This window comes from Muscardinus avellanarius (assembly GCF_963383645.1).
Source record: "Muscardinus avellanarius genome assembly, chromosome: 16".
In the NCBI taxonomy this organism is placed as follows: Eukaryota; Metazoa; Chordata; class Mammalia; order Rodentia; family Gliridae; genus Muscardinus; species Muscardinus avellanarius.
This window is the reverse complement of record NC_137802.1, coordinates 73,502,310-73,527,984: the sequence shown is the minus strand read 5'-3', so window position 1 is coordinate 73,527,984 and position 25,675 is coordinate 73,502,310. Positions and strand designations below refer to the sequence as shown.

At 61.6% G+C, this 25,675-nt stretch overlaps 1 protein-coding gene across 2 annotated transcripts in view; it reads right to left on the bottom strand.

Annotated features, from left to right (window-relative positions):
* Nucleotides 1–1,787: 1,787 nt before the first annotated feature.
* Nucleotides 1,788–25,675, bottom strand: part of BAHCC1 (BAH domain and coiled-coil containing 1) — a gene marked incomplete at both ends in the record, with an annotated part of 60,894 nt that continues 37,006 nt past the window's right edge. Inside the window, 24 exons of one of the 2 annotated variants that reach the window (XM_080712547.1) lie at nucleotides 1,788–1,994; nucleotides 3,325–3,561; nucleotides 5,864–7,050; nucleotides 7,213–7,371; nucleotides 7,483–7,602; nucleotides 8,498–8,606; nucleotides 8,682–8,757; nucleotides 8,838–8,952; nucleotides 9,027–9,168; nucleotides 9,248–9,331; nucleotides 9,424–9,701; nucleotides 9,780–9,944; nucleotides 11,045–11,333; nucleotides 12,497–12,614; nucleotides 15,514–15,642; nucleotides 16,032–16,168; nucleotides 16,270–16,472; nucleotides 19,678–20,448; nucleotides 21,380–21,704; nucleotides 21,859–22,100; nucleotides 22,303–22,461; nucleotides 22,565–22,755; nucleotides 23,016–23,124; nucleotides 23,254–24,996. In XM_080712547.1, coding sequence (XP_080568673.1) covers nucleotides 1,788–1,994; nucleotides 3,325–3,561; nucleotides 5,864–7,050; nucleotides 7,213–7,371; nucleotides 7,483–7,602; nucleotides 8,498–8,606; nucleotides 8,682–8,757; nucleotides 8,838–8,952; nucleotides 9,027–9,168; nucleotides 9,248–9,331; nucleotides 9,424–9,701; nucleotides 9,780–9,944; nucleotides 11,045–11,333; nucleotides 12,497–12,614; nucleotides 15,514–15,642; nucleotides 16,032–16,168; nucleotides 16,270–16,472; nucleotides 19,678–20,448; nucleotides 21,380–21,704; nucleotides 21,859–22,100; nucleotides 22,303–22,461; nucleotides 22,565–22,755; nucleotides 23,016–23,124; nucleotides 23,254–24,996 — 7,295 coding nt within the window. Of the gene's footprint in view, nucleotides 1,995–3,324; nucleotides 3,562–5,863; nucleotides 7,051–7,212; nucleotides 7,372–7,482; nucleotides 7,603–8,497; nucleotides 8,607–8,681; nucleotides 8,758–8,837; nucleotides 8,953–9,026; nucleotides 9,193–9,247; nucleotides 9,332–9,423; nucleotides 9,702–9,779; nucleotides 9,945–11,044; nucleotides 11,334–12,496; nucleotides 12,615–15,513; nucleotides 15,643–16,031; nucleotides 16,169–16,269; nucleotides 16,473–19,677; nucleotides 20,449–21,379; nucleotides 21,705–21,858; nucleotides 22,101–22,302; nucleotides 22,462–22,564; nucleotides 22,756–23,015; nucleotides 23,125–23,253; nucleotides 24,997–25,675 lie in introns of both variants that reach the window. The other variant, XM_080712546.1, reaches the window with a different exon arrangement.

Genomic DNA, 25,675 nt, shown 5'->3' with positions numbered 1-25,675 from the left:
TTTCTTCACTTGACATCTTTCTGATTCCCAAGCTGCGAGTGGGATGGCGGGCCATCTCCCGACAGCCACCAGGAATGAAATATTGCACTCGAGCGGAGACACAGGGAGAAGGGCGGGGGCGAGGGGTTGGGCTGGGGACCCCCCCCATCCTTGAGCCACCAGGAGCGGCCCCTTGGGGGGCCGGGCAGCCGTTGAGGGAAATGAGCCCCCTACCCCCCAGGATGGGGATGGGTTCCTGCCAGCCTAAGCAAAGACGGGGGGCTGAGAGGGCCCAGGTTGGAGTGTGAGGTGTCCACCTACACCCTGGCTTCCCAGGGCTCAGGGCACTCTCAGGGCAGGGACGTGGGGAGCCTGTGGCCCCTGGTACGTTTCCAGGGACGAGGGCCTCCTGGCTTGCCTTGTCCGTGACGGAAGGAGAGGTGGAAGCTCTTTTGGGCTACCTGGAGCTAGAAAGTTTCCTCAAGAGGTTAGCAGGACCCTGTTCTACGCCCCACACATGAGCCCTCTGGGCCATATGCTCTTCAGCTCTGCCATAGAGCCACGGAAAAGGCTCAGAAACCCCATGGGGTGGGGCAGACAAAAGTCTGAGGGCCGAGGCCTTCCCTGGGGGTGGGCAGCACGAGCTTTTTACTTTCCGTTGCCCCCCCCCCCCAGTGCCTCTGGCCCTGCCTAGCTGCTGTCTGTGCCTGAGCAGACCAGGGGTTGGCCAGAGACATGGGGCAGCAGGGAAGGGGTTTGGGTGGGAAGGGGTGCCTTTCACCCCGCCTCTCTCACTACTGTGGACCAGCCTCAGCCGGGCTCCTCGAGGAGCCAGCCTTCGAGGAAGGAAAGCTGGAGCTGTAGTGGGGAGTACAGGGCTCACGCTGGGGGCGGGGAGCGGGGTGGGGAGGAGCCGGCTAAGCCCCGCTTTGAGCAGGCCAGACCCTCTCCCTGGGACAAACTGGCCATGGGAACGGAAATCAGAAGTAGCTTGGAACATTCCAGAAATAAAATAAAAACCTTACTTTCTCTTACTGATACTTTAAGATATTTGTTCGGTTTTGTTTTGTCTTAAACAGAGGTAAGATGCACATGGCTGCCAGGCTGGGGGACCAACTGGTCCTGGTTCTCATTTTCTCGTCCTCCTGGTGGACCCTCATTTCTGCCCCCAGCCCCAATACTTCTTTTACCTAGGAGATGTGTCAAAAGGAAATAACTCCAGTGTGACTTCCATCTTACAGGCCCCCAAGAGACTGTGGGTGCCCGGGGTCCCGCCCGGCCCCTCCCTCCCGTGGGCCCGAGCTGCCTCTGCGTCACGGATGCCCCCGCTGGAACTCAGCTAGGCTGAGGAGAACAGTGCATTTCCAGGAAAACTCCAGAACAAGATCCCTCACGCACGCACGCACGCACGCACCCACACACGCACGCACACACACACACGCACGCACGCACATCTCATCACGGGGGTGGGAAAAAAATCCTTTTCCACTTTTTTTCCATAAAACGTCCCCGCAGAAATACATTATTTACATAGAGAAATAAATAGACAACACACCTGATTTCAGCTTTCCCTGGTGGGAGACAGTCGGAGGTACTAGGGAAATATGGCTTGGATACTCATCTCGAGAACTGCCAGTGTGGGAAGCGGAGCGCCGGCCGGCGGCCAGCCTGACCCTCCGCAGCGACGGGACGGGACGGGTCCACGCCAGAGCGCGCGCTCCAGGGAAAAGTCACGGGAAAGCCTGATCTCGCCTCGTGGGATTGCATATTTGCTGTGCCTCGCCCGGCGCGCCTGGGTGCAGGCCGGCTCAGCACAGGATGGGCACGCCGTCGGCCGTCACCAGGCGCCCGGTGGTGGGGTCGTAGGTGCCCGCCAGGTAGTACAGGTCCTGCCGGTCCTGGCACTTTCGGCTCCGGATCATCTGCTCGTACTGTTCCCGCCTCACCACCTGGCACTTGTGGGAGATGGTCTGCACGTCATTCTCGTCTTCGTGACAGGACTGGTACAGCGCGTTCTGCGGGCAGGGGGCGCAGAGTCAGGGGCCGCCTGGGCCTGTGTTCGGAAGGGTCACGGGCAAGCTTTTTGTTTTTTTAGGTACTGAGGATTGAACCTGGGGGCAGGCTCCTCTGAGCTACACCCTCTAACCGTTTTTATTTATTGTCTGTCTGCTTGTTTATTTATTGTGGTACTGGGGATGGAACCCAGTGGCATTGTACCTCTGAGGTACATCCCCAGCCCTATTTTTTTTAGTCTATTTATTTATTTATTTTTTGGTACTGGGATGGAACCCAGAGGCTTCCTACCTCCCAATTTTCTATTTTATCTGGAGACAGGGTCTCACTAAGTTGCTGAGAGACCCACTGAGTAGCTGAGGCTGGCGTCGAACCTGTATGGTCCTCCTGTCTCAGCCTCCCAGGCGTGGGAATTACAAGCGTGCGCCACCATGCCTGGCTAGTCTTTTTATTTTTGAAACAGGATCTCAGTGAGTTGCAGAGGGCCTCACTAAGTAGTAGCTGAGGCTGTCCTCGAACCACGATCCTCCTGACTCAGTCTCCCGAATGCTGAGATTACAAATGTGTGCCACCACGCCCAGCCCCTTTTTATTTTGGAACAGGCTCTAAGTTGCTAAGGCTGACCTCGAAACTGTGACCCTCCTGCTTCAGCCTCCCAAGTACTGGGATTACAGGTGTGTGCCACTGCATCCAGCAGGGACACAGTTTGAGAGAGGCCGGTGCCTGCTGGGGACCCCCGCAGCTATGGGGGTTGAAGAGGCTCGTTTGCCGTCAGGCACACTCAACAGCACATGGAGGTCTGGTTTCTTCTCCAGGAGGTCGGACGAAGGTCACGGGTACTTTTTGTCTTGGGCTGGCATCGGAGGTGGGCGCAGAGGGTTCACGGGACAGGGAGGGGCTGCTGAGAATCCTGGGCCTGAACTCGACTGGCTTGGTGCCAGGTGCTGGCGGTAACACAGCCCCCTAAGTTGACACCCTACATCCTATTTCGGGGGTATGAGGATTCAACCCAAGGGCATTCTACCTCTGAGCCACAACTCCAGCCCTATTTTTTTTTTTTGGTGGTACTGGGGTTCCTGGAAGCCCTTCTTCCTCTGGGCTACACTCCCAGACCTATTTTATATTTTTGAAACAGGGTCTCTTACGCCAGCGCGGCTGGCTTCGAACCTGCGTGATCCTCCCGTCTCCGCCTCCCAAGCGCGGGGATTACAAGCGTGCGCCACCACACCCGGCTCTATTTTGTTATTTTGAAAGGGTCTCGCTAAGTTGCTGAGGCTGGCCGCGAGCCTGTGATCCCCCTGTCTCGGGTCCGGGCGGTGCCCTGGGCCTCACCTTCCCATCGCTCTGCCGCTTTCCAAGCTTGGTCTCCTCGGGATGGTAGAACCACTTGACCTTCACCACCATGTTGCTGCCCCAAGACTCCCACATGCTCTCGATGCGGCCGATGTAGGGCAGGTTGGGCCGCCCGGCCGACAGGAACACGGCACAGTCCCCGACGCGCAGGGTCTCCTTGCCCCGCACGATGGCCTTGTAGAACAGCTTCCTGGCTTTCCCCTTCATGCCCCGCCTCTACAGGGGAGACAGGCGGGGACAGAGGCCAATGAGGGGGTGGGTTGGGGGCGGGCAAGGGGGCGTGGGACACCCTGCGAGGCAGCAACCACACGACTGCTGGAGGAAGGCTACCCAAGGTGGGACCCCCAAGATGCCCACCCCAGATCTGCCCGCACGTGGGGTCACGACCGGAGGACTACATGGATTTTCTTTTCTTTTTGGTACTGGGGATAGCCAGGGGCATTCTACCTCTGAGCTGCATTCCAGCCCTTTTTATTTTTTGAGACTGGGTCTTGCTAAGTTGCTGGGGCTGGCCTGGAGTCTGCCATCCTCCTGTCTTAGCCTCCCAAGAACCAGGGGTACAGGTGTGCACCACCACGCCCAGCTGACGACAACAAGTCCTTCCCTCCCTCTCCACCTCCTCTTCCTCCCCCTCCCTTCTCACTCTCTTTCTTTCTCTCGCCCTTCTTTCTGTGGTACTGGAGATAGAACCCAAGGGCATTCTACCTCTGAGCTACATTCCTGGTTTATTTATTTATATTTATTAGCAGTGCTGGGGAAGGAGCCCAGGGGCATTCTACCTCCAAGCGACACCCTCAGCCCTATTTTTTATTCTTTATTTTGAAACAGGGTCTTACTGAGTTGCAAAGGGCCTAAGTAGCTGAGGCTGTCTGCGAACCACGATCCTCCCGTCTCAGCCTCCCCATGCTGGGATTATAAGTGTGCCCACCACTGCCGGCTCTGGCATTCTACCTCTGAGCTACACTGCTGGTTTGTTCTTTACCTATCTATCTAGTTATTATTTGCAGCACTGGGGATGGAACCCAGGGACATTCTACTTCAGAGCTACACTCCCTAGCCCTATTTTTTATTCTTTCTTTCCTTCCTTCCTTCTTTTTTTTTTTTTTTTGGCAGTACTGGGGATAGAACCCAGGGGCATTCTACTTTGAGCTGTATCCTTAGCCCCAGTTTTTATTATTTTATTTTTTGCGGGTCTGGGGTAGAACCTAGGGGCATTCGACCTCCGAGCTATACCCCGTGCCCTATTTTTTATTCTTTATTTTGAAACCGGGTCTCAATGAGTTGCAGAGCCTCACTAAGTAGCTGAGGCTGTTCGTGAACCGCGATCCTCTGGTCTCAGACTTGCAAATGCTGGGATTACAAGTGTGCGCCACCACACCCGGCTTATTTTTTTATTTTAAAATAGGGTCTCACTAAGTTGCAGAGGTTTTCACTAAGTAGCTGAGGCTGTCTGTGAACCGCGATCCTCCTGTCTCTGCCTCTCAAGTATGAGGATTACAAGCATGTGCCACCACGCCTGGCCCTATTTTAATTTTAAAACAGGGTCGCACTTAGTTGCTGAAACTGGCCTGGAACTTACGATCCTCCTGTCTTAGTCTCCCAGAAACTGGGGTTAGAGGTATGTGCCGCCCTGCCCTGCGGACAACGGGCACGCTGGACTGGGGCAGAGCACGTATGAGCTGTTTAGTGCTGCGGTCTTGTTCACAGGCAAAAGAGTAAACGACCACAGCTCCATGGAGCCAAGCACTGAGAGAGAAAAACGTCTGCGTCCACAGGACGGAGGCGGGGCCTCCAGAACGGCTCTCCTGCTCGACACAGAGACACTGAGGCAGCGCTGACAAGTAACACACGACTCAGCATCTGCGGCCACCAGGGTCAGGCCACGGCGGGGTCTCGGGGAACAGGGAGGGGCAGTTCACCTCAGTGGATCACTGGGGGGGCTGCTCTTCCCTGGAGGTTTCCAAATTGTCTACTTGAAAGAGAACAGGAGCTACAGGTAAAACACACCTGGAATCCCAGCACTTGGAAAGCTGAAACAGGAGGACTGCGGGTTTGAGATCAGCCTCGGCCACTTAGGGAGACCCTGTTACCAAATAAAAAACAAATAAAAAACAAAATAGGAGCCAGGCTTACAATCCCAGTACTTGGGAGGCTGAATTTGGAAGGTCAAAGGCTCAAAGCCAGCCTCAGCAACTTAGTGAGACCCTCAGAAACTTAGCAAGACTGTTTTCAAATGGAAAACCAAACAGGGCTGGGGGGTCTAGCTCAGAGCTTAGAAAGCCCCTTGATTACCACCAAAAAAAAAAAAAAAAAAAAAAGGAAGAAAGAAAGAAAAAAAAGGAAAAAAAAATTGGGCTGAGAATGTAGAGAATGTAGCTTGGAGGCAGAATGCCCCTAAGTTCGATCCTTAGTACCAAAGAAGGGGGAGAGAAAAGAAAAGAAATGAAAATAAACAGGAAAATGAAAAAACCGGGCTGGGCTGGGCAGTGAGGCCACGCCCCTCTTCCAGGCCCCCTACCTGTGTGGGGTTCCCGGACCACTTCCACAGCTGCCGGGCGGGCAGGAAGGCCGAGATCTTTGGCCGGTTCTCCACGGAGGGCAGCCGCTGCCCCCGGGAAAGCTCTTTGGCTTTGGAGAAGCTCAGGGCCTCCCGGCGCTTGAGCCTGGGCTTGACGCTGCTGGGACCGGCGCCTGGGCCTGCGCCAGCCATGGCGGCCCTGGACAGGAAGCAGCGCTGTGCGTGGGCATGTGGGCCGGCGCCCTTGGAGCGCAGGGCCTCGGGCTGGGCCAGCAGGGCGGGCACCGGGTGGGTGAGACAGGTCTGCAGCAGCAGGGCTGGGTCCTCGTCGTCGGAGCTGTAGGAGGAGTCCTCGTTGTCGGAGGAGCAGAGGCTGGAGGTGGACACGGAGCCCGAGGAGGAGGAGGTGGATGAGCCGGACGAGGAGGAGGACATGGGCAGGCGGGTGAGGAAGCGGGAGGGCACTCCGGCAGCCAGCCCTGGCCCGTCCCCGTCCTCGTCCTCGTCCGAGTAGGAGCTGGGACAGTCGCTGTCGCAGGGCAGCGGGTACTCGGCCTGGCCCGCGTACTTGCGCAGCGCCAGCCCCATGGGCAGCGGGTGGGCGGGCGCCCGCCCCTTCTTGTCCTTGCCCATGAGGGCTGGGTGAGCGTAGCTGGGGCTGGGCAGCGGCCGCCCCAGCTTGGGGCCGAAGTCCTTGTCGCCCGTGAGCAGCGCCTTGCAGTTCTTGTTCTTGGGGGAGGTCACACCCTCGTGGTCCAGCTTGACCAGGAACTCGCCGCCTGCCCGCCGCCGCCCGCCCTTCTCAGCCTCTGCCCGCTCGGCCTTCTTGGTCCGTAGCAGCTTGTGGGCTCCCCCGGGAAGGCCCGGCCCGGCCCCGCTGACAAAGGGCGAGTAGGAGCTGGCCAGGCTGCTGAAAGAGTCGGCTCGGAAGCCATTGCCGAAGACGGGCGCAGCCACGCTGTGCATGGGGCGCAGGGCCTCCCGGGCCCGCAGCTTCTTGGTGCTGCTGTTGAGCTGGAAGAGGTTCTGTAGCACTCCCGGCCCCTTGCCGCCGGCCACGGCCACCGCCTTGCGCTTGGTCTGCGCCAAGGCCGACCAGCTGAGCAGCGGGCTGCCCCGGCGGCCTAGGAAGTGGTCTGAGGCCCCTGCGGGGGATTTGGCACCTGAGGTTAGGAGGTTGGCTTTGCCTGGGAAGGGGGAAGCCACGTAGGGTCAGTGGTCTCGGCGGGCCAGCCGGCCCCCAACGCCGCCTCCACCCCCCCAACCCTGCCAGGACCCTGCGCCTCTGGTGCCCCCAACCCCAGGGTACCTCCCGGCCCCACCCTAGTGTCCTGGCGGTCCTCAAATACCAGCTCTGTCTTTGCTGAGGGCTTTCTTCCCAGGGGTCTTTGAAGCTTCGGGGCTGTCCTGCGCTTTGGGGGCCTCGCTGGGTGGGGGGGCCTCGCTGGGTGCCTTCTTGGTCCTCCGACAGCTGCTGGACACCAGGAGTGCTGGAGAGGGCTCCGTGCCTACAGAGCAGGCAGAGGGGCTCAGCGCGGGCCTGCGGGACACCCAGCACGCTCTTTGGGGCTGTCCGGGAGGGAGGACGGTGCGGGGACAGTGGGCTCCTGGGTGCTCACACTGGATCTTGAAGTCCGGAGGCAGCAGCCTGATGTTGGAGACGGCGATGTGGCCTGTGTCCCCGTCGTCGAACTCCACGACCACGGAGTCCAGGTCCTCCTCCTCATCGCTGGACGCACCTGTGGACGGGGCACGCCCTCAGCATGTGGCATGCCCCGCTGGGAGCCAGAGCTCGCCCTGCGGCCCCGGGAGTGGACAGCCTTCCCTATGCTCCAGCAGCAGTGCGGGTGTTAGGGCTGGCCGGCCCCTCCAGGCTCACCTCCCAGGCGCAGCCGGAGGCGGCCCCTTCTGCAGCGTCTAGCGGCCTCCTGCCCTCTCATCTGCCCGAGCTGCCTGCCTTCGTGTGCTGGGCCCATGCTCTTGCCTTGGGGGGAGGAACCTTTGCCTCAGGGAGCTGGTGTGTGTGGGTGCGATGGATTCGGTGACCCCAGCGCTAGCTCCGGGTCCTTCTCTTGTGAACATCTTCTGCTTAGCTGGAGTGCGAGTCTCCCTACCCCAGCCCCTGCCTCTTTTTTTTTAATTTTTTGTGGCACCAGGGATGGAACCCAGGGCCTTTCTACCTCCAGGCTACACTCTCAGACCTGTTTTATATTTTATTTGGAAACAGGGTCTCACTGAGTTGCTGAGAGCCTCACTAAGTAGCTGAGGCTGGCTTCAAACTTGCCTGATGATCCTGTCTCAGCCACCCAAGCACCACGCCCGGCTAGCCCCTTGCCTCTTCATGGCCACTGGGGAGCTACTTTTTTTTTTCGAAACTGGAGATTGAACCCAGGGGCATTCTACCTCCAAACTACACCTTCAGCCCTGTTTTTTAAACAGGGTCTAAGTTGTGGAGGCCTCATTAAATAGCTGAGGCTGACTACAAACCTGCGATCCTTCTTTCTCAGCCTCCCAAGCGCTGGGATTACAAGCGTGCGCCACCACGCCCGGCTATTATCCTGTTCTAGGCAGGGACCCAGGGGCTAGGTGGACTGTGGGGGGCCGCCCCCGAGTCCCGGCCTTGGGCTTGCTTACCTCGGACTACGTTGCCCGGGTACAGGCAACGGGACTTCTGGCTCCAGTAGGCGCAGACCCGTGTGCCAGGTGGGAGGTACCGACTGGACTGCGGCCTGACATCGAGAACCTGCAGGGGTGGTGCCTGTGAGCGGGCGGGGCTGCGCGCGGCCTCCCCAGGCCAGCCCGGGCGGGCGTCCCTCACCGCCTCCTGCAGCAGCTGCTCCAGAGAATAGATGTGTTGCCGGTTGCCTCTCTCGCCCTCGATCACGATGCTGTAGCTGAGGGCGTGAGGGGGCGTGAGGGCCTGCGCGCAGTGCCAGCCGGCGCCCTCGTCCCTCCCCCCTGGCCCAGGCCTCACATGTCAGGGGGCTGCAGGGTCCTGACGCTGCCAGCGTACAGCAGGCTGTCCTCTTTGGGGATGAGCACGGGCAGCCCGTCTTGCAGATCCTCCTTGTGGATGGTGCAGGAGCGCGCTGCAAGGAAGGCGGCGTCAGCGCCAGCCAGCCAGCCAGCCGCCCCTACCCCCGCGGCCCCGAGGCCAGCTCACCCAGGGTGGCGCTCTGCTCCAGGCTGAGCTGGCCACCGGCCGCTGCCTCCTCCTCTTCTGAGAAGCTGCTATCGTGGTCAAACTCAAAGTCGTCCTCCACCGTGAAGCTCTCCAGCAGCCGGCTCACAGCCCGGCCCTGGCCCTGGGGGCAGAGCGGGAGGTGGGGCTGCAGGCTGGGCCTCGGGCGGCTCCCTCCTGCCCCAGGGTGGGGGTGCTGCTACCTGCTTGCCCAGCTTCCTGCCCTTCCCCAGGATGGCCTTGGCGTTGCGGGCCGACAGGGCGATGGACAGGGCCCCGTTCTTCCGCTGTGTGGGGTGGATGGAGACAGACAGAGTGAGCAGGCGGCGGTCCTGGGCCGGGCGGTGGCCGGGGCAGGCCTCTCCCAGCCCGGCCTCACCCGCAGTGCCGGCTGCAGAGCGGCGCTCTTGCGCGTGGCTCTCTTCAGGCGCTCGCTGGCCAGCTTGCTGCCTTCCTCGCGGCAGGCGAAGGCGTCCCTGCTGGCGGCGGCCGGCTCTGCCCGCAGCCCGCCTCTGGTCTTAGCCTTGGCCTTCTTCTTGCTGGGGGCGCCCGGGGGCCGCCGCCCTGGGGCCCGCTCCAGTGTGGCGCCCACCTTGGCCTTGGCCGTCCGCCTCTTGATCTTGACCTCGTTCTCCGGGCTGGACAGGCGGCAGGCCCCTGTGGGAGCGAGGGCGGCCACTGAGGAAGCCTGGCTCTAGCCAGGCTGGCCCCTGCCCGCCCTGGCCACCTGCTTACCTAGCAAGCCCTGCCTCTCCTTCTTCTTCTTGGCCTTCTGATTGGCTTCCATCTTGACCACGGAAGAGGGAGAGGGTCCCAGCACAGCCAGGCCAGCGCCTGTGTGGAGCAGCAGCCCAGGCTCCTTGGGGGCCGCCTGGCAGTCCTCACTGTCATGGCTGCCGCCTGGGGGGCGGGGGAGAGGGCTCCATGGCTTGGTGCTGCCCACTGCCATTTTGGGGTGGAGCTGGGACCTATCATATGTGTGTGGGGGTCTGTCAGGGACTGTTAAGTGGCGCCCATCTATGACATGTTTTGGGGCTGCTTTATGGGGAGGGAACCTAGGGCCTCAGCTGAGGGCATTTGGTGGGGAAATGGGGATTTCCCCTCCCTCCCTCCCTTATTTTGGTACTGGGTATTGAATCGAGGGATGTTTTACCTCTGATCGATATTCCCAACCCTATTTTATTTTTTGCAGTACTGGGGATGAAACCCAGGGGCATTCTACTTCTGAGCTATACCCCTAGCCCTATTTTTTATTCTTTATTTTGAAACAGGGTCTCACTGAGTTGCAAAGGGCCTAAAGAGCTGAGGCTGTGCGCGAACCACGATCCGCCTGTCTCAGCCTCCGCAATGCTGGGATGACAAGTGTGCGCCACCACGCCCGGCTTATATTTTGAAAGAGGGTTTTGCTAAGTTGTAGAGGCTGTCTTCAACCTGTGATCCTCCAGCCCCAGCTTCCGAGTACCAGATTACAGGCGTGAGCTACTGCACAGGGCAGAGGATTTTCTTTCTCACCACCCCACCTTGCAGGGCTGGGGGGCCTCTTCCCCATTTCCTGCCTCCCCTGGCCTAGGTGGACCCCTGTTTCCTGCCTCCCTGGCCTAGATGGACCCCTGTTTCCTGCCTCCCCCCAGTAGAGCGCCCCTTTGTTCTTTCTCTGGCCCCTGACCCTGGGGGCCAGGACTGGGAGGGAGGAAGCGTCCGTTTTCCAGGCTCCTAGTCCTGGACAGCGGCTGCCTGGGGAAGAGATAACCCCTTGGCCAGCTCAGCCGGACGGAAGCTGGAGGAGCAAAGGCTATTTTTAACCCTGCTTTCCAGGATGCGTGTAGGGTCCCTTTCCTCCCTTGCAGAGAGCTGAGCTGCTGGCTGCTGCCCTGGGGACTCGGGGCTCCTTCCCAGCTGTCCCAGTGAGAGATCCTTCCTGGATCTGGCCCACTCCCTGAGCCTGGTCCCTGCCTCCACCCTCTGGCCCCTGCTGACCATGGCCAGCCACACGGACTCACCTGCCTCGTGAGCTGTGGCTACCGCCTGCTGAGCCGGGAACTTGGGCATGTCCCTGCCAGCGTCACCCTCGGGCTGTGGGTGCCGGGCAGCCCCAGACACCTTGGTGCTCTTGGCCCGGGACAGCTTCTTCCGGATGCGTCCCCCCGGGGCAGCCTCCTTCCGCTGGAAGGGGCTGAGGCCAGCAGGCAGCCCCTTGCTCCTGACCTTGGGCTTCAGCTGGGCCACCTTGTGGGCCACCGGCGACGTCAGCTCCCCCTGGGCACTGTTCTTCTTGCGATGTACCTTCTCCTGTGAACCGGGAGGTGGCAGCTGCAGCCAGCGGCCCCTGGCCCTTGGGCTTCCTTCTGCCAATATGGGACTCAGAGGCAGCACCCTGAGGCCTTGCCCTCTGGCCTGGGGCCCTGGGCTGCCCGGTGTGATGGGCCATGGTATCTGTACCCCAGTCCACTGTCTCCTCCTTGACTGTCTTGTGCAGGTGGGGCAGAGGGAAGGGAGAACAAGGGCAGAGGCCATGGGATGGGGGGTGCAGGCTATTTGTTGCCCCCAAAACATGGCACAAAAGACAGTCTCAGCCAGGCACAGCAGCGCAAGTAATCACAGTACTCAGGAGGCTGAGACAGGAGGGCCGCAGGTTCAAGGACAGTCTCAGCAAGTAGCAAGACTCTCTGCAACCTAGTGAGACCTGTTTCAAAATAAAAATAGAGCCAGGCGTGGTGGTGCACGCTTGTCATCCCAGCATTTGGGAGGCGGAGATAAGAGGATCCAGTTCGTGGCCAGCCTCAGCTACTACTTAGTGAGGCCCTTTGCAACTCAGTGAGCCCTCGTTTCAAAATAAAGACTAAAAAATAGGGCTGGGGGTGTATCTTGGAGGTAAAATGCTTCTGGTTCCATCCCCAGTACCGCAAAATAAATAAAATAAAATAAAATAAAATAGAGTTGGAGGTGCAGCTCAGAGGTAGAATGCCCTTGGGTTCAATCCTGAGTACCACACGAAAGAAAGAAAGAAAGAAAGAAAGAAAGAAAGAAAGTCCTAATCTGGAAGGGGCCAAGCCAGGTGACCACAGGCTCAGGCCCACCCTTCGCAGCCCCTTCGGCCCCAGAAAGGGGAGGGGCAGGAGGCCCTGCTTCCCTGGCCCACTCCAGGTGTGCGCCTGGCACCATGCACAGGGTGTTCAGTGCTAACCTGGAAGGGCCAGGGGCCCGTTCTCCCAACCAGTCTTCTTCCTGTTTGCAGTTTTATTTCTGCCAGAGGGCCAGGGTGGGAGGACTGTCAGGGAGCAGGAAGTGGCCGTGCCAGCCACCGGGTCACGCCTGCCCATGTCTGGAGGCTCCCCGGTCTGGGACAGAGGTGCCCGAGGCTGGAGGCTCACCGCAGGGTGCTGGCAGGTGCGAGCTGGCCACTGCCCTGATGCCCCAGGGCTGCCCGCGCGGAGGCGGAGGCGGGGACTCACCACGGAGGACGTCTGCAGGCCCGTGTAGATACTCTTTTCCAGTTTACTCCGCTTCCTCGTGGGCTCCCCGCTGCCCCCCAGCTCAGCACACAGCAGACTCAGGCTGGCCCGCATGGCCCTGTAAACGCAGGCAGGGTGGGCATGGGGCAGGCAGGGCCAGCAGTGCGCCTGAGCCACGGCCCCTCGGGGAGCCTCCGGGTGCTTGGCACGGCCCAGCCTCTCAAGTCAGCAGAGCTCTGGGGGGCGTGGAGCCCAGCCAGGCCCCAGCCCCCGTGGGCACCTGCCTCCCCCCCACTGGCTGCCTGTGCAGCCCAGGCCAGGCCCTCGCTGCTGGGCTGTGCTGGAGGCAGGACTCTGCTCCCCAGCTCCATCCTTCCACATGCTGGGGAGCAATGCCTCGAGGGTGGGGTCTAACAGAACCTCCCCAAGAGGTAGCCCAGTGCTCCGGCCGGGGCTCTGCAGCTCCTGGGGACGTCTCTTCAGTCTTTCTGCCTGGGACATGGGGCAGTAACAGGGGTGCTTCTCTGCACCAGGCCAACGTTGGGACCACGGGGGTCCAGACCTGGTCCTTGGGGAGCATCTGAGGCCAGTGCCTCTTGAAGTTAGGGACAGAAAAAGGGCCCTGGGAGCTGGGCGTGGCGTCACACACTTATAATTCAGTCCTTGGGAGGCTGAGATAGGTGGGTCGCAAGTTTAAAGCCAGCTCTGGGAATTTATCAAGGCTCTTGGCAACTTTGTGAGACCCTGTTTCCAAGTAAAAAAATAAAAATAGGGCTGGGGGTGTAGCTCAAAGGTAGAATGCCCCTGGTTCTACAGCTTCTGATAGGGGTGGCGTGGGGCAGGATGCGACCAGAGAAACGCAGGCGCACCTTCCCAGTCCCTAGGGGCGTTTCCACCACTGGGCATAGGCCCTCAGTTGGGACCATGTATATGTGTGTGGTGTGTGTGTATCTCTATATGTGTATGTAAATATTTTGGGGGTATTGGGATCAAACCCAGGGGCATTCTACCTCCAAGCCACAGCCACAGCCCTTTTTATTTTATTTTATTTTATTTTTTTGTGGTGCTGGGGGTGGAATCCTGGTGCTTTTCTACCTCCGGGCTATACTCCCAGACCTTTTTTTTTTTAATATACTTTATTTGTAAACAGGATCTCACTAAATTGCTGAGAGCCTCACTCAGTAGCTGAGGCTGGCTTTAAACCTGTGCGATCCTCCTGTCTCAGACTCCCAAGCGCTGGGATTACAAGCTTGCAACACCACGCTCAGCTAGCCCTTTTTATTTGAAACAGGATCTAAGTTGCTGAGGTGGTCCTCGAACTTGCAATCCTTCTATCTCAGCCAACCAAGTACCGTGATTAGAGGTGTGCCGTTTCCCACTTGGGGTCTTGTGGAGGGTACCTGCATCCTACTTCCATCTCTCAGACGGGGCTTGGGAGGTGCTGAGGCCAAGTGCTAGCTCCCCCCATAGCTGTGCAGCCGCAGCCGCCCCAGGCTGGGAGCTGGGTCAGGGGTCCACATCCCTCCAGCCTGGTGGTGTGGGCAGACGCATGCCTCCCCAACGACCCTGTGCACCCAGCAAGGATTTCATTTCCCTCCCAGCCCCACTGTCATGGGTAGACGAAGGCCGAAACTCTGCCTGCTCTTGGCTGGACAGGGCGTGGGGCCTGGCCTCTCCCCATCAACCCTGCCCAGTCCACGTGGTACAAAGGAAGCCCGGCTGCTCACGAAAATGAGTCCCAGATGGGGACTGAGGGCCTGGCCGGGTCTCACCCTTGAGTAGCCAGACCTCCCCTTCCACTTTCCTGTCCGAGGAGGCCTAGCAGGAAGCCCCTGCAGCCCCCTGGACCCCAGCTTCCTGCCCGCCCTGCCTGGCCTCCCCTTCCGGCAGAGAAGGCCCATCCCCTGGGCCCACTGCTGGCTGCGGCCACAAGCCCACACGGCCTGAGTGGAGAGTGGTGAAGAGGCAGGAGGCCCAAGCATTGGGAAGGGAGCCCTGGACTCAGTTTCCTTCTTCCCTGAGCCTTCCAGCTGGCCTGGCTTCTTTGGGTCAAGTGCCAAGTGGCCACAGTATGGTCATGAGGCAGAGCTTCCGAGCTGGGGTTTGGGGTCCGCCCAGCGAGAGGCTGCAGGGCCCACAGGCCTCGGGGCAGGGCTTCCTGACAAGGCCCTTGGCCAGACCCTGGCCTCCATGGCCCTGTCCTGCCCAGCAGCCCTCACAGTGCTCACAGGGAGACCCCCGGAGTCCCCACCGGTGACACCTGGGCGGGGCGGAGGGACAGCTCGGGGAGGCCCCCCAGCCATATGGCGAATCCCTCCCGCAGCCCACGCAGACTCCCCCGCCCCATAACCTTCCCTGCATTTGCTAATGTTTTGTGACATAAAGCCCCGAGATTAATTTTTTGCCTCTGTCTTAATTGAAGGAACCATTTAGTGCCGATTTAACTATTATTACCAAATCATCAGGATTGATGCAGTGCACACAGGCGCGCGCCAATCGTGTTTGGAGGAGCTCGGAGGATTTATGCAAATGGGCCTGCCGGGAGAGGCAATTTGTAGCCGAGAAGGACAATTATACCCGGCCCGGGAGTGCGCCAACGACTGCACCGGGCGGGTAATGGATAATAACATCGCGCGGCAGCCGCGAGCAGCAGCGCAGCGTGACCAACGACTTTATACAGTGCAGATAAAGAGCCTTTTACGCAACGCCGCCTCGCACTGAGGGGCCAGCCCGTGGCGCGGGCGGGGTGATGCCCCAGGCGCGGCCAGGTTTTTTGGGGAGGTGTGGCCCGGCCCAGGGTCCCCGGCTCCCCAGGAGGGTGGCACGATGGTGCCGCCGGGCCCAGGGAGGGGGACAGCTGCACCTGGCAGCACCTGTCCCCAGCAAGGCTCTGCTGCAGGACACCTGTGAAGTCCTGGAGACCCGGGAGGGGACAAGCTGGACCTTCAGCCCAGGGAGCTGGGAAAGCCCAAAGGCTCTGATGGGTGGGGCCACGCTGTCCCCACAGCAGGACTCACCTGGCTCTCTTGCCGTCGCTCCTGGCAAGCTGGCCTCCAGGACGCAAGGTGGACAGGGAGCTGGAGTGTTTGCGCTTCCTTGGCCGACCAGGCCCCCGCCGCGCGGGGCTTCTAGAGCTCTCCTCTCTCCTGAGGACCACAGGGGAGCTGTCAGAGGCTTGGCCCCCTCCCCAGTGCCTGCCGGGCCCCACAGAGCCACCGCCCTGAGGAGGGCTACTGAGAGCAGGGTCAGGCACTCCTAACTTGCGCCTGGAGCCCGGTGGAGGCCGAGGCTCGATCCCCCTTTGGCCATGCCCCTCCCGCCAGCAGGCTTGGACCAGCCTTTGCTGGGCGGCTGGCTCTCCCACCAAGACCATGGCCCCTCTGCTCGGTTTCCCAGAGGCCTCACCCCAGGTCCCTGGGGAACCTCCTGGACCCCCCCCCCCTGCTTCCCAGCCACCCGGCATGACTCCTGCCCTGAGGTGGTGCCCAAGCCTGGCTGGGACCTGCCCCCGCCCCGCCCCAGCCCGCCCGCGTACTCGTGGTCGTGTCTGCGCTGCAGGCGCGCCAGCTCCCGCTGCTTCTCCTTGTAGCGCCGCTGGAGCCCGGCCAGCTGCACGCGTATCTCCATCTCCTGTATGTCCAGCTGGTCAGTGGCGGCCTTCAGGGGGCGGACCTGGGCGCAGGGGCACGGGGCTGAGAGCGGGCCGGGCCCAGCACGGGGCAGCCGCAGCGGCCAAGCATGCTCCGCCCTGCAGGGCGCCGGGGCCCACTTACAGGCTTGGTCTTGGGGGTCCAGGTGTCCTTGCGCTGCAGGATCTGCATGCGGGGGCTGAGCCTGGGGCCGCTGCCGGGGCCAGCAGCTGGGGGCTGGGTGGAGGCGACTGAACTGTCCAGGCAGGCGGCCTCCACCAGGGACCAGGCCGTGGCCAGGGTGGCCAGGTGCTGCAGGTTGAAGGCCAGCACATCCTCGTCCTCTGCTGGGGGGACAGGAGGGTCAGTCGGCCACACGCTGCCCTCACGGAGGCGCCTCTCGGTACTAGGGATTGGACCCGGGGGCTTTGTAAATCTGAGCTACACCTCAGACCTTATTTTATTATTATTATTATATTATTATTATTTTATTATTATCATTGCAGTACTGGGGATGGAACTCAGGGGCATTCGACCTCTGAGCTATACCCCAGCCCTATTTTTTTCATTCTTTATTTATTTAGTGGGTCTGAGGATAGAACCCAGGGGCATTCGACCTCCGAGCCAGAACCCCTGTCCTATTTTTTATTCTTTTATTTTGAAACAGGGTCTCGTTAAGTTGTGGAGGGCCTCACTAAGTAGCTGAGGCTGGCCGCGAACCACGATCATCCGGACTCAGCCTCCTGAATGTTGGGATTACAAGCGTGCACCACCACGCCCGGTTTTTTGTTCTTTATTTTGAAACAGGGTCTCAACTGAGTTGCAAAGGGCCTTACTTAGTAGCTGAGGTTGTCCGCGAACTGTAATCCTCCTGTCTCAGCCTCTGGATGCTGGGAATACAAGCGTGCACCACCACACTCAGCTCTTATTTTTTATTTTGAAACAGGGTCTCACTAAGTTGCCAAGGGGCTCACTAAATTGCTGAGGCTGGCCTTGAACCTGTGATTCTCCTGATTCAGCCTCCCAATTAATGGGATTACATGAGTGTGCCACTGCACCTTGGCTTCACAGAGGCTCTTAAACTTAGCCCCCATCCTGGCATAGTCCTGGTCCCTGGAGCTAGCTGTATATGAGGACCAGGGATGGGGGTCAGGCCACAGAGACCTCAGTGCCCTGCTCGACTTCAGGTATGGGGGGTCCCCTTGCGAAGAGAGACCACTGAGGAGCAAGCTGCTTCTGGAAGCAACAGCGGTGGGCCTGTGTCCTCAGAGCCACCATTTGTCAGCACCTACGCTGGGACACCGAAGTCCAACCACGAACCAAGTTCAAAGTCAGATGCACAGAGGCCTCTCCACCAAGCATCTCCACTCCAAAGGGCGCAGGTGGAGAGAGCCGTGCACAGCATCCTGACCGCTGATGCGGCACCCGTGGGGTACCTGCCGGAGATGCTGAGCCTAGTCAGAGGAAACACAGCAGTCCCTGGCCAAGGGCACCTGCCCAAGTGATGGGCAGGTAGCAGGGGATGCCTGTGAAGGGCAAGGAGGCCGAGAGCCCAGGACACCCAGGATCAGCCCACCCCGGGCTTGCCAGGAGGTGTCCAGAGCGCCAGATGGAAGGTGCTCATGCCTCTGGGCCACTTTAAGACCTCCCCCACCAGAAACCCTCGGCCTAGAAGTGCCTGCCAGCTCCAAAGACCCGGAGAAGCTGGGGAGCTTCTCCAGGGGAGCAAGCAGCTTCTGCCTTCCTGCCACCCGCAGCCCCTCTCAGCCACGCGCCCCAGACCTCCGACTCAGTGACCCTCTGCTCCCTAGCACCTGGAGGTCTACACCGGTGGCTGTACTGTGGAGGAGGGGGCTTGGGCCACCCTGGGGTCTCCCTGTGAGCCTGGCCCTTCTCTTTGGCTCCCAAGACCCACTGGCACAGTCTTCTTTCAGCTGCCACTCGGTGCCAGGTGTATCTCACCATTTGGTACAGAATAACAAAAGCTGATGAGATTCATTCAGCTAAAGCGGTTGCTGGCCTTGCAGGGAACAGCCCGGTCCCAGCAGGCCGCAGGACCAGCCTGTTACAGGCCCAGGAGGGCGGGGTGGCCAGAGATGCCGGGCTCGGGCAGTATGCCTCTGCCTCTGCCTCTCATCCACACATGCCTTTGCGACTGCAGCGCCGGCCTGGCCAGGCAGTTACGATGCCCACGGGGGTTGAGCAGAGTGTCTCCTGCACCCCAAGAACATGTGCTCTACCCATACTATTCAATGAGCGGGCTTGGGTCCAGCTGGCTGGGCACACGTGCGTGCGTGTGTGCGTGCGCGCGCACACACACACACCATACGAGGTGCCTGGCATCCTCTCGGTGCCCCTTGAGCCAGCCCCTCAGGCTGCAGGAGATGTGCGTGCGGGGTCTCTGGCAGCTTGGCCCTACCCCACCCAGCCAGGAGGCCCAGGTGAGGCCTCCCTCAGGATCCAGCTGGGCGCCCGCCCCAGCAGGAGGCTTGGGAGGGGTCACTGGCTGCTCCTCCAGAGCAGGCACATCTCGGCCCTGTGGCTGCCCACTCCCACTGCCCAGGCCGCAGCCAGGGGGGCCGGAGGCCAGGCTGTCCCGCAGCTGCGGGTAGAGGAGTGCCAGAGGCCTCCAGGGAAATTAACTTTACAGGAACATTCCTTTATCTCACACAGCACAAAAGTCTCAGGGGCGGGGAGAGCTTTCTGCATCAGGAAAACGGTGGCGGCTGAGCCCTAAGGACTTGGCTTGGTTCTTTCTATAAATATCCAGCAACACAATGCCTGGCCGGGGTGCTCCCCGCCCAGGGATGGGCTCCCTCTGGGGTCCAAGCAGAGGGTGCCACTGCACTGGAGGGAGAAGAGGGGCTTCTAGTGGCACGCCGCGGGGCAGCAGGGCCCCGTGGAGCCCACCACTGGGCAGGGCTGGGCCAGCCAAGCAGAGGCCCCAGGCCTCTGGCAGGTTCTGCTGGCCAGCCCTGCTCCGCACAGGGTAGGGCCCTGGGGTGACGGGGTGAGCCCGAGCGCTCCCTGTCCTGCATGTTGGCTAGAAGCAGCAAGTCCGGCCTTGGAGGGCACACGGGGCCCGAGGCCCGGCAGTGCAGCTGATCGCAGGCTGGCGCCGCCTCCCCAGGACCTTGGTGGTGAGGCTGGTGTTTTCCAAGCTGGCCGAGCCTGGCAGCCTGGCAGAGCAGCCTGGCGCTCCTTCCTCAGTCCTGGTGTCAGCCTCAATCTGTTCTCATGCTTTGGGCCTTGGCATCCCGTGTGAAATGGAGATAGTGCTGCCCTCGGGGCCCCTTCTCCGAGGTCACCATGCAAGGGTGGACCGGTTCTGAGGGCCGTGCCTGGGACAAGTCCCTCAGCCAGGGCCAGCGAGGACTTACACTGGAGCACCAGCCTCCGATCTCTATCAGTAGCAGGCACACGGTCCCTGGGCTTCCCTCACTCGGGGACAAGCAAACCAGGCCAAAGGCTACTGTCTGCTCAGCAACCCCGAGCCAGCCCGAGGCCCTAGGTCCCAGGGTCGTGGGAGAAAGGCCTGCAGCCAGGGCTTACCTTGAGAGGCCTGCTCACTCCTTTGCCGCTGGACTTCCAGGTCGGCCAGCTCGCTGAGCAGGGCAATTCCATGAATCCCTGAGCTATGGGGCGGGGTGGCCATGCTGGGGGTCCCAGAGGCCACAGGGGGCTGAGGACCCAGCAGGTCGATGCCGGGCAGGTCCCCCAGGTCCATGGTGGCAGCCACCAGGGCATCTAGGCCCGGCAGCGCCCTGGGAGGGTGGCTGGCAGGCCCCCAGTCCTCCTCTGAGTCCTCCACACTGTCCTCATGCAGCTGGGCCTCCTCTTCCTCTTCCTCCTCGTCCAGGGCACCCAGGCTCCCTGCTTGCTGCTCCAGGGCTTGGGGGGAGCCCTGCACCCCCTCCTCCCTGGTCCTCTCCTCTGGTGCCTCTCCCTGAGTAGAATTAGCCTGGCCAGCGGCCTCGGGGCCCCCTCCCTCGAGGAGAGCCCCAAATCGCAGTTCTTGTAGCCCCTCCAGTGGGCTGGGGTCCTCTGCCTTTCCTGGGGGTCCCCGCTCGGCGGGGTGGGGTATGGTGGCAAGGTCCTGGTTGGCCTCCCCAGCCCCTGAGAGCAGCCCCGGCTCCTCCAGGCCCCCGGGGCTGCCGGGGAGCGGCTCCCGGGGCAGGAACGTCCTTGTAGGCTCAGGGTCGGCCCCTGGAGCGGCAGTTTGCATAGTTTCGGGTTCCGGGAGGTCAGATGAGCGCACGTCTGAGGGCAGAGAGGCAGAGTAGCCCAGGCCAGCCGTGGGGCGCGTGAATCTTGGAGGCAGGTCTGTGGAAGAGGGCCAGGTCAGGAGAGGGCCAGAGAGCAGCATCCTCTGTTGAAGGACAGTGGGGAGACCTGGAGCCCTCAGATCCAGGCCTGAGAGAAGGAAGGTCCCCTCTGGGAGGGCTGGGGGACAGCGGGCAGGGACCCAGCCTAGCCTCACTTCCAGCTGGGGAGTCTTGGGGGTCCTGGGCACTGCCCTGGCATGGTGTGGTGTGGCTAGCCAGAGGGGGGGTTTAAAACACGATGCCTGAATGAGGGCTTTCCCTGAACCAGAACAAGCTGGTGGCGTGTTGCAGGCATTACGCCCCATTAACTGCAATAAAAAAAAAACTAAGGGAAAAAAAACTTAAAAAAAAAAACCAAAACACAACACAAAAACCTCTGTTGGCTCAGTCTCCTTATTGTGGAACTGGGGCGGGTTTTATGTTCGTCACACGGGTTTCCAGAGTTAGCACTCAGCCGGATCCGGAGAATCCCATGGCTGTTGGGAGCCTGCAGGCAGTAGGCCGAGGCGGAGGCCGAGGCCCCGGTGCCTTCTCCTCCCACCTGCAGGCGGTAGGCCGAGGCCGAGGCGGAGGCCCCGGTGCCTTCTCCTCCCACCTCCCTCCGGCCTTGGCCTCAGAAGTCTGGAGAGGCACTCCCCTGCCCAGCTGTGCTGAGACCTAGTCTGGGGTCTGGGCAGGCCGTGTCTGGTGCTCTCGGGCCCCGCCACCACCAGCGGCTCAAAGCCCCCACATTGACCTTCCTGCTCTGCATCTGCCCAGGGCTGGGCCCTCGTGTGTTTCTCCAAGAACCCTCCAGATTGTGAAGAGGGAAAAGCTCCAGCACCCCGGGCCCTACCGGGGCCCCGGGCAGGTGAAGGCAGCCCCTCAAGGAGGAGCCCCGCCCACCTGGGAGGGGTTGGGGAGGCTGGGGCAGTGCCGCTCACTCTCACCTGGTTCCAGCGTGGTGAGGTTGGCTCCGGCCCGCCGGCCCTCCCCACTCTTGTCCTCCTCAGCGCTGGGCACCTTGGAGCCAGGCCCGGGGCTGCGGGTGGGGCAGACGGATAAAGTGCAGGGACGAGGTGGTGGCGCAGGGCAGCTGGCGGGGGGCTTCGGGGTAGGCGAGTGGCAGCAGGGGGACAGCTTCACCGGGCCTGTAGTGGCGGGCGAGGGGGTGCCCTTGGCCATGGGGGTTAAGGCAACTGGCTTGTGGGTGGACTTCGGGGCCTTCTCCGAGCTGGGCTCTTCCAGCTCCAGGTGGTGGTCCTCCGGCTTCCGCTGTGGATGGGGGAAGAGGCTCAGCTGGGCTGGTCCCTCTGTACCCGTGCAGCCCGCTGCTGTGGAGGCATGCGGAGGGTCTCCTGGGGCCAGCCAGGCTGGGCTGGGGAGAATGGCTCTGGGCCCTAGCCTGGTGTGGCCATGGGGGCAGTACCTGAAACTGGGCGGCCCGCTGCAGCTCCAGGGCCTGGGCAGCCCGCTGCTGCTGCTGTTGCTGCTGTTGCTGCTGCTGCTGCTGCTGCTGTTGCTGCTGTTGCTGCAGGGTGTACAGCTCTTGCTGCCGCAGCAGCTGAGACCGTGAGTACACAGGAAGCTGGCCTGGGTGCTGCATGTGAGAGGCGGGGCCCCGGCCCCCATACATGGGGGGCCACAACGAGGCCTGGTCCATGACTTCAGCTGTGGGTAAGGCCAGAGGGCCATCAGCTGCAGGTAGGGAGGGCTGGCTGCCTCCCCTCTCCCCGCTAGGCTACTTCCTCCTGATCCAGCTCTCAGTACCCACCGGGCCCTGGCCGGGCACCTGGGTTGCCCCTCCTGTTCCCCAGAGGCCCCTCAACTGCTGACAGCTCTATGTGCAGGCAGCCAGGCCACAGGCCCTTACCAAGCGCGTGGGGGGCCGTGTGGGCCGTGGTTTCTGAGGGCAGGATGACCAGCTGCGTGGGGGCATCCTGGGGGAGGGGGAACACGGAGGGCACGGAGCCGGGCATCGAGGTGGGGAAGCCGGGGGGCAGGTTCTGGTGCAGGGCAGGGTGCCCAAGGCCTGGGGAGGAGAGGTCACAGGTGTCAGGCCAGCCGGGCCCATGTCTCTCTGAGGCTTCCCACTCTGGGAGCGCAGCCCCCACCTGTGTCCCCAGAGTACTGACCGTAGGAATGTCCCCCCATCCACAAGGAGGGGCTGCGGGTGCGGGGCAGCCAGGGTGGGTGGGCGGGGTGGGGGTGGGGGGCCGGGTCCCCGCCGAGCTGGCCACCCTGCATCATGAGGTGGGGGGCCAAGTCCCCAGGGCAGCTGCCTGAGGGGTGGATCCGGGCAAATTCCACGAGGTCTTTGCTGTCCCTGTAAGAGCAGCAGGGTCAGGCCACCACCTGGCTAACCCTGCCCTGCCCCTCCCCGCACTCGCCCGTCAACCCAGGGAGGGGAAACCGAGGCTGGAGGCTCTCCGGAGACCCCAGGCTCTGGGCCTCGTGTCAGGTCCAGCAGGGGCCCTGCCAGCCAAGAAGGGTGATCAGCAGGTTCCCATGACAGCCCCGACACTGAGGTCCTGGCCAGCGTCGAGGGCAGGGGTCTAGCCCATTGCAGGCCCGCCCAGCTCTTACTGTAGGAGCAGCTCGCGACCAGCCAGTCCCGGGCGGTCATCGCACAGCCGTGTCCTCTCCTCCTCGCCCTCCATGTCCAGCGCATGTGCCGTGCGTGGCCCCCCGCCAGCTGCACAGGGTCAAAATGGCAGAAGAATGAGGCTGGGGCGGCCATGGAGGGACCCGGGCCCTCAGAGGGTCTTCCAGGGACAGGCGTGGGGAGCCTGTCGGGCTTAGAAGGCAGGTGCAGGGTCTGTACCTTTGAAGGTGGGGGCAGCCCGGCCCTGCCGTCCGCTGTTGGCGCCATAGGCTGTCTCAGGTCGGCTCACTGTGTCCTTCTGCCGGGCCAGGGCCACCGCAATGCCCACGGGCGGCTGCCGCACCTCTCCATCACTGTGTGGGGCCTCGTGCTCCCGGCCCCGGGCACAATCAGGCCTCTCCCTGGGACCTGAGCTTTTGGAGGCCGGGAACTTGGACTCCTGCTGCACACAGCTGGCTTTGAGGCCGCCCAGGCCCACGAAGGGCGCCTTCTGGCCCACGACCAGGGCCTGGTTGCTGTACCTGAGCAGACTCTTCATGGCCGAAACCTCATCTGGGGGAGTGGGCAGCTCCTGGGACAGGAGGGCTGCCTGCTGCAAGCCACCCCCGAAGGGGTCCAGGTAGGCACTGCCCTTGCGCTCCTCGCTGACGGCCACAGCGGTGCCCTGGCCGGCCTGGACGTTCCATGGGGGCAGATGGGGCCCATTGTAGCCCAGAGATGCCAGCTCCAGGGACTTGCGCTTGGCCTCGGCCCCGCTGCCCCCTGGCTCCACTTCCGAGGCCGCCAGGTGCTGCTGATGCCGAATCCGGGCCACCTTCTGGGCCCCGGGGGGGCCCGCGGGGCCTTCCTTGCTGACAGCTTTGTCTAAAGTGCAGCAGGCGTGGGCGGCCTTCCCCCCCATCGGGTCCTGGTTACTGGGCCGGGCACAGTCCTGCGAAGGGGTGGGCAACTCAAAGTAGCCACTTTTGTCCAGACAGCCTTTGGGGAGGCCAGGGAAGGAGGCTTCGGGGCCTGGGCCGAGATACTCCAGGCCCTTCAGCCGAGGATTGAGGGCCGCCTCGAAGCCCCCCGGCCTCCGCTCGGCCTTGCTTTCAGCCTTCAGGTGAGCATAGGACACCCCATAGGGTGCGGCATGGTCGGGGACCATGGCTGCCTCCAGGTGCCGGTCCTTGCCCTCACCCGCCACGGCGCAGGCCTCGGCCGCCTGGAACGGGCGGCTCTTGTCGGCCCGGTGTCCCACAGAAGGCACGAAGGTGAGCCCGCTGGCCTTGAGGTCCCGGGGAACTTTGTCCTGCAGCGGGCAGAGTCCATCCGGGCCCCCGTGCAGCTGCAGGCAGGGGAAGGAGCCGGCGGCCGTGCTGAGGGGCGGAGGTGGCCCAGCGGGCAGGCCAGACGGCACCGTGTAGGACACGGCATGGTGCAGCATCTGCCGCCGCTCCAGGCACTCGCTGAGGGCCGGCCCGGGCTCCGGGGGGCCGGTCGCCTCCTTGGCGCAGCGGGCAGAAGCAGCTGCCCCCGCGCTGGGCCGTCCCAGCATGCCCCCTGCGCAGCTGGCCAGCGTGGCCCTGCCCACCTCACCATTGAGCACCTTGGCGTTGAGGAGGCAGGAGGTGAGATGCTTGGGGCGGCCCTCACAGGAGCCCTGGGGCACCGGGCCACTCTCCTTGCAGGGCCCGTCGGGCGGCATGGGCAGCACCATCTTGTGCCGCTCCTTGGCCCCGTCCTCCTCCGCGGCCGGCCGCTCCCTGCCCTCCACCGCCTTACTGGACTTCTCTTTGCCCAGCTCTTTGCCCATGAGGAAGCGGTCGAACTCCTTGGGGCCCTTCTGCGGGGGGCCGGCCTCACCCCGGTCCCGGCTGCAGGAACCGATGGAGTGGGCGGGAGCCCGGGCCACGCTGGGGAAGTTGTGGTTGGCGGGTAGGAGCGCGGGCTGGGGGGGCAAGTTGCGCAGGTAGAAATTATCTGTGAGCAGAAAGAGCCACGGTCAATAGGAGGAGGGGTTCAGACTCCCCAGACACCCGCTGTAGGTGCTCCAACCCTACCTGGCTCCGACCCAAGGTTCCTGCCTAGGGGAATGTTTTGTTTCCTTTTTCTTTCCTGTGTGTGTGTTTGTGTGTGTGTGTGTGGTGTGTGTGTATGTGTGTGTGTGGTGTGTGTGTGTGTATGTGTGTGTGTGTGGTGTGTGTTACTGGGGGTTGGACCCACCCAGGGACATTCTACTTCCAAGCTACACCCTTGGCCCTATTTGAGTTTTTCTTGTTTTTCTTTTCTTTTTCTCTTTCTTTCTTTCTTCTTCTTCTTCTTTTTTTTTGGTGGTACTGGGGTTCCTGGAAGCCTTTCTACCTCCGGGCTACACTCCCAGACCTATTTTTACATTTTTATTTGGAAACAGGGTCTCCTAAACCAGCGCGCGCGGCTGGCTTCGAACCTGCGCGATCCTGTCTCTGCCTCCCAAGCGTGGGGATTATAAGCGTGCGCCACCACGCCCGGCTTTTTTTTTTTTTTTTTTTTTTTTGGGTGGTACTGGGGGTTCTACCTCCAGGACCTTTTTTTTTTTTTTTTTTTTTGCGGGTCTGGGGATGGAACCCGGGGGTATGTGACCTCCAAACTATACCCCCTGCCCTAGTTTTTTTTATTAATT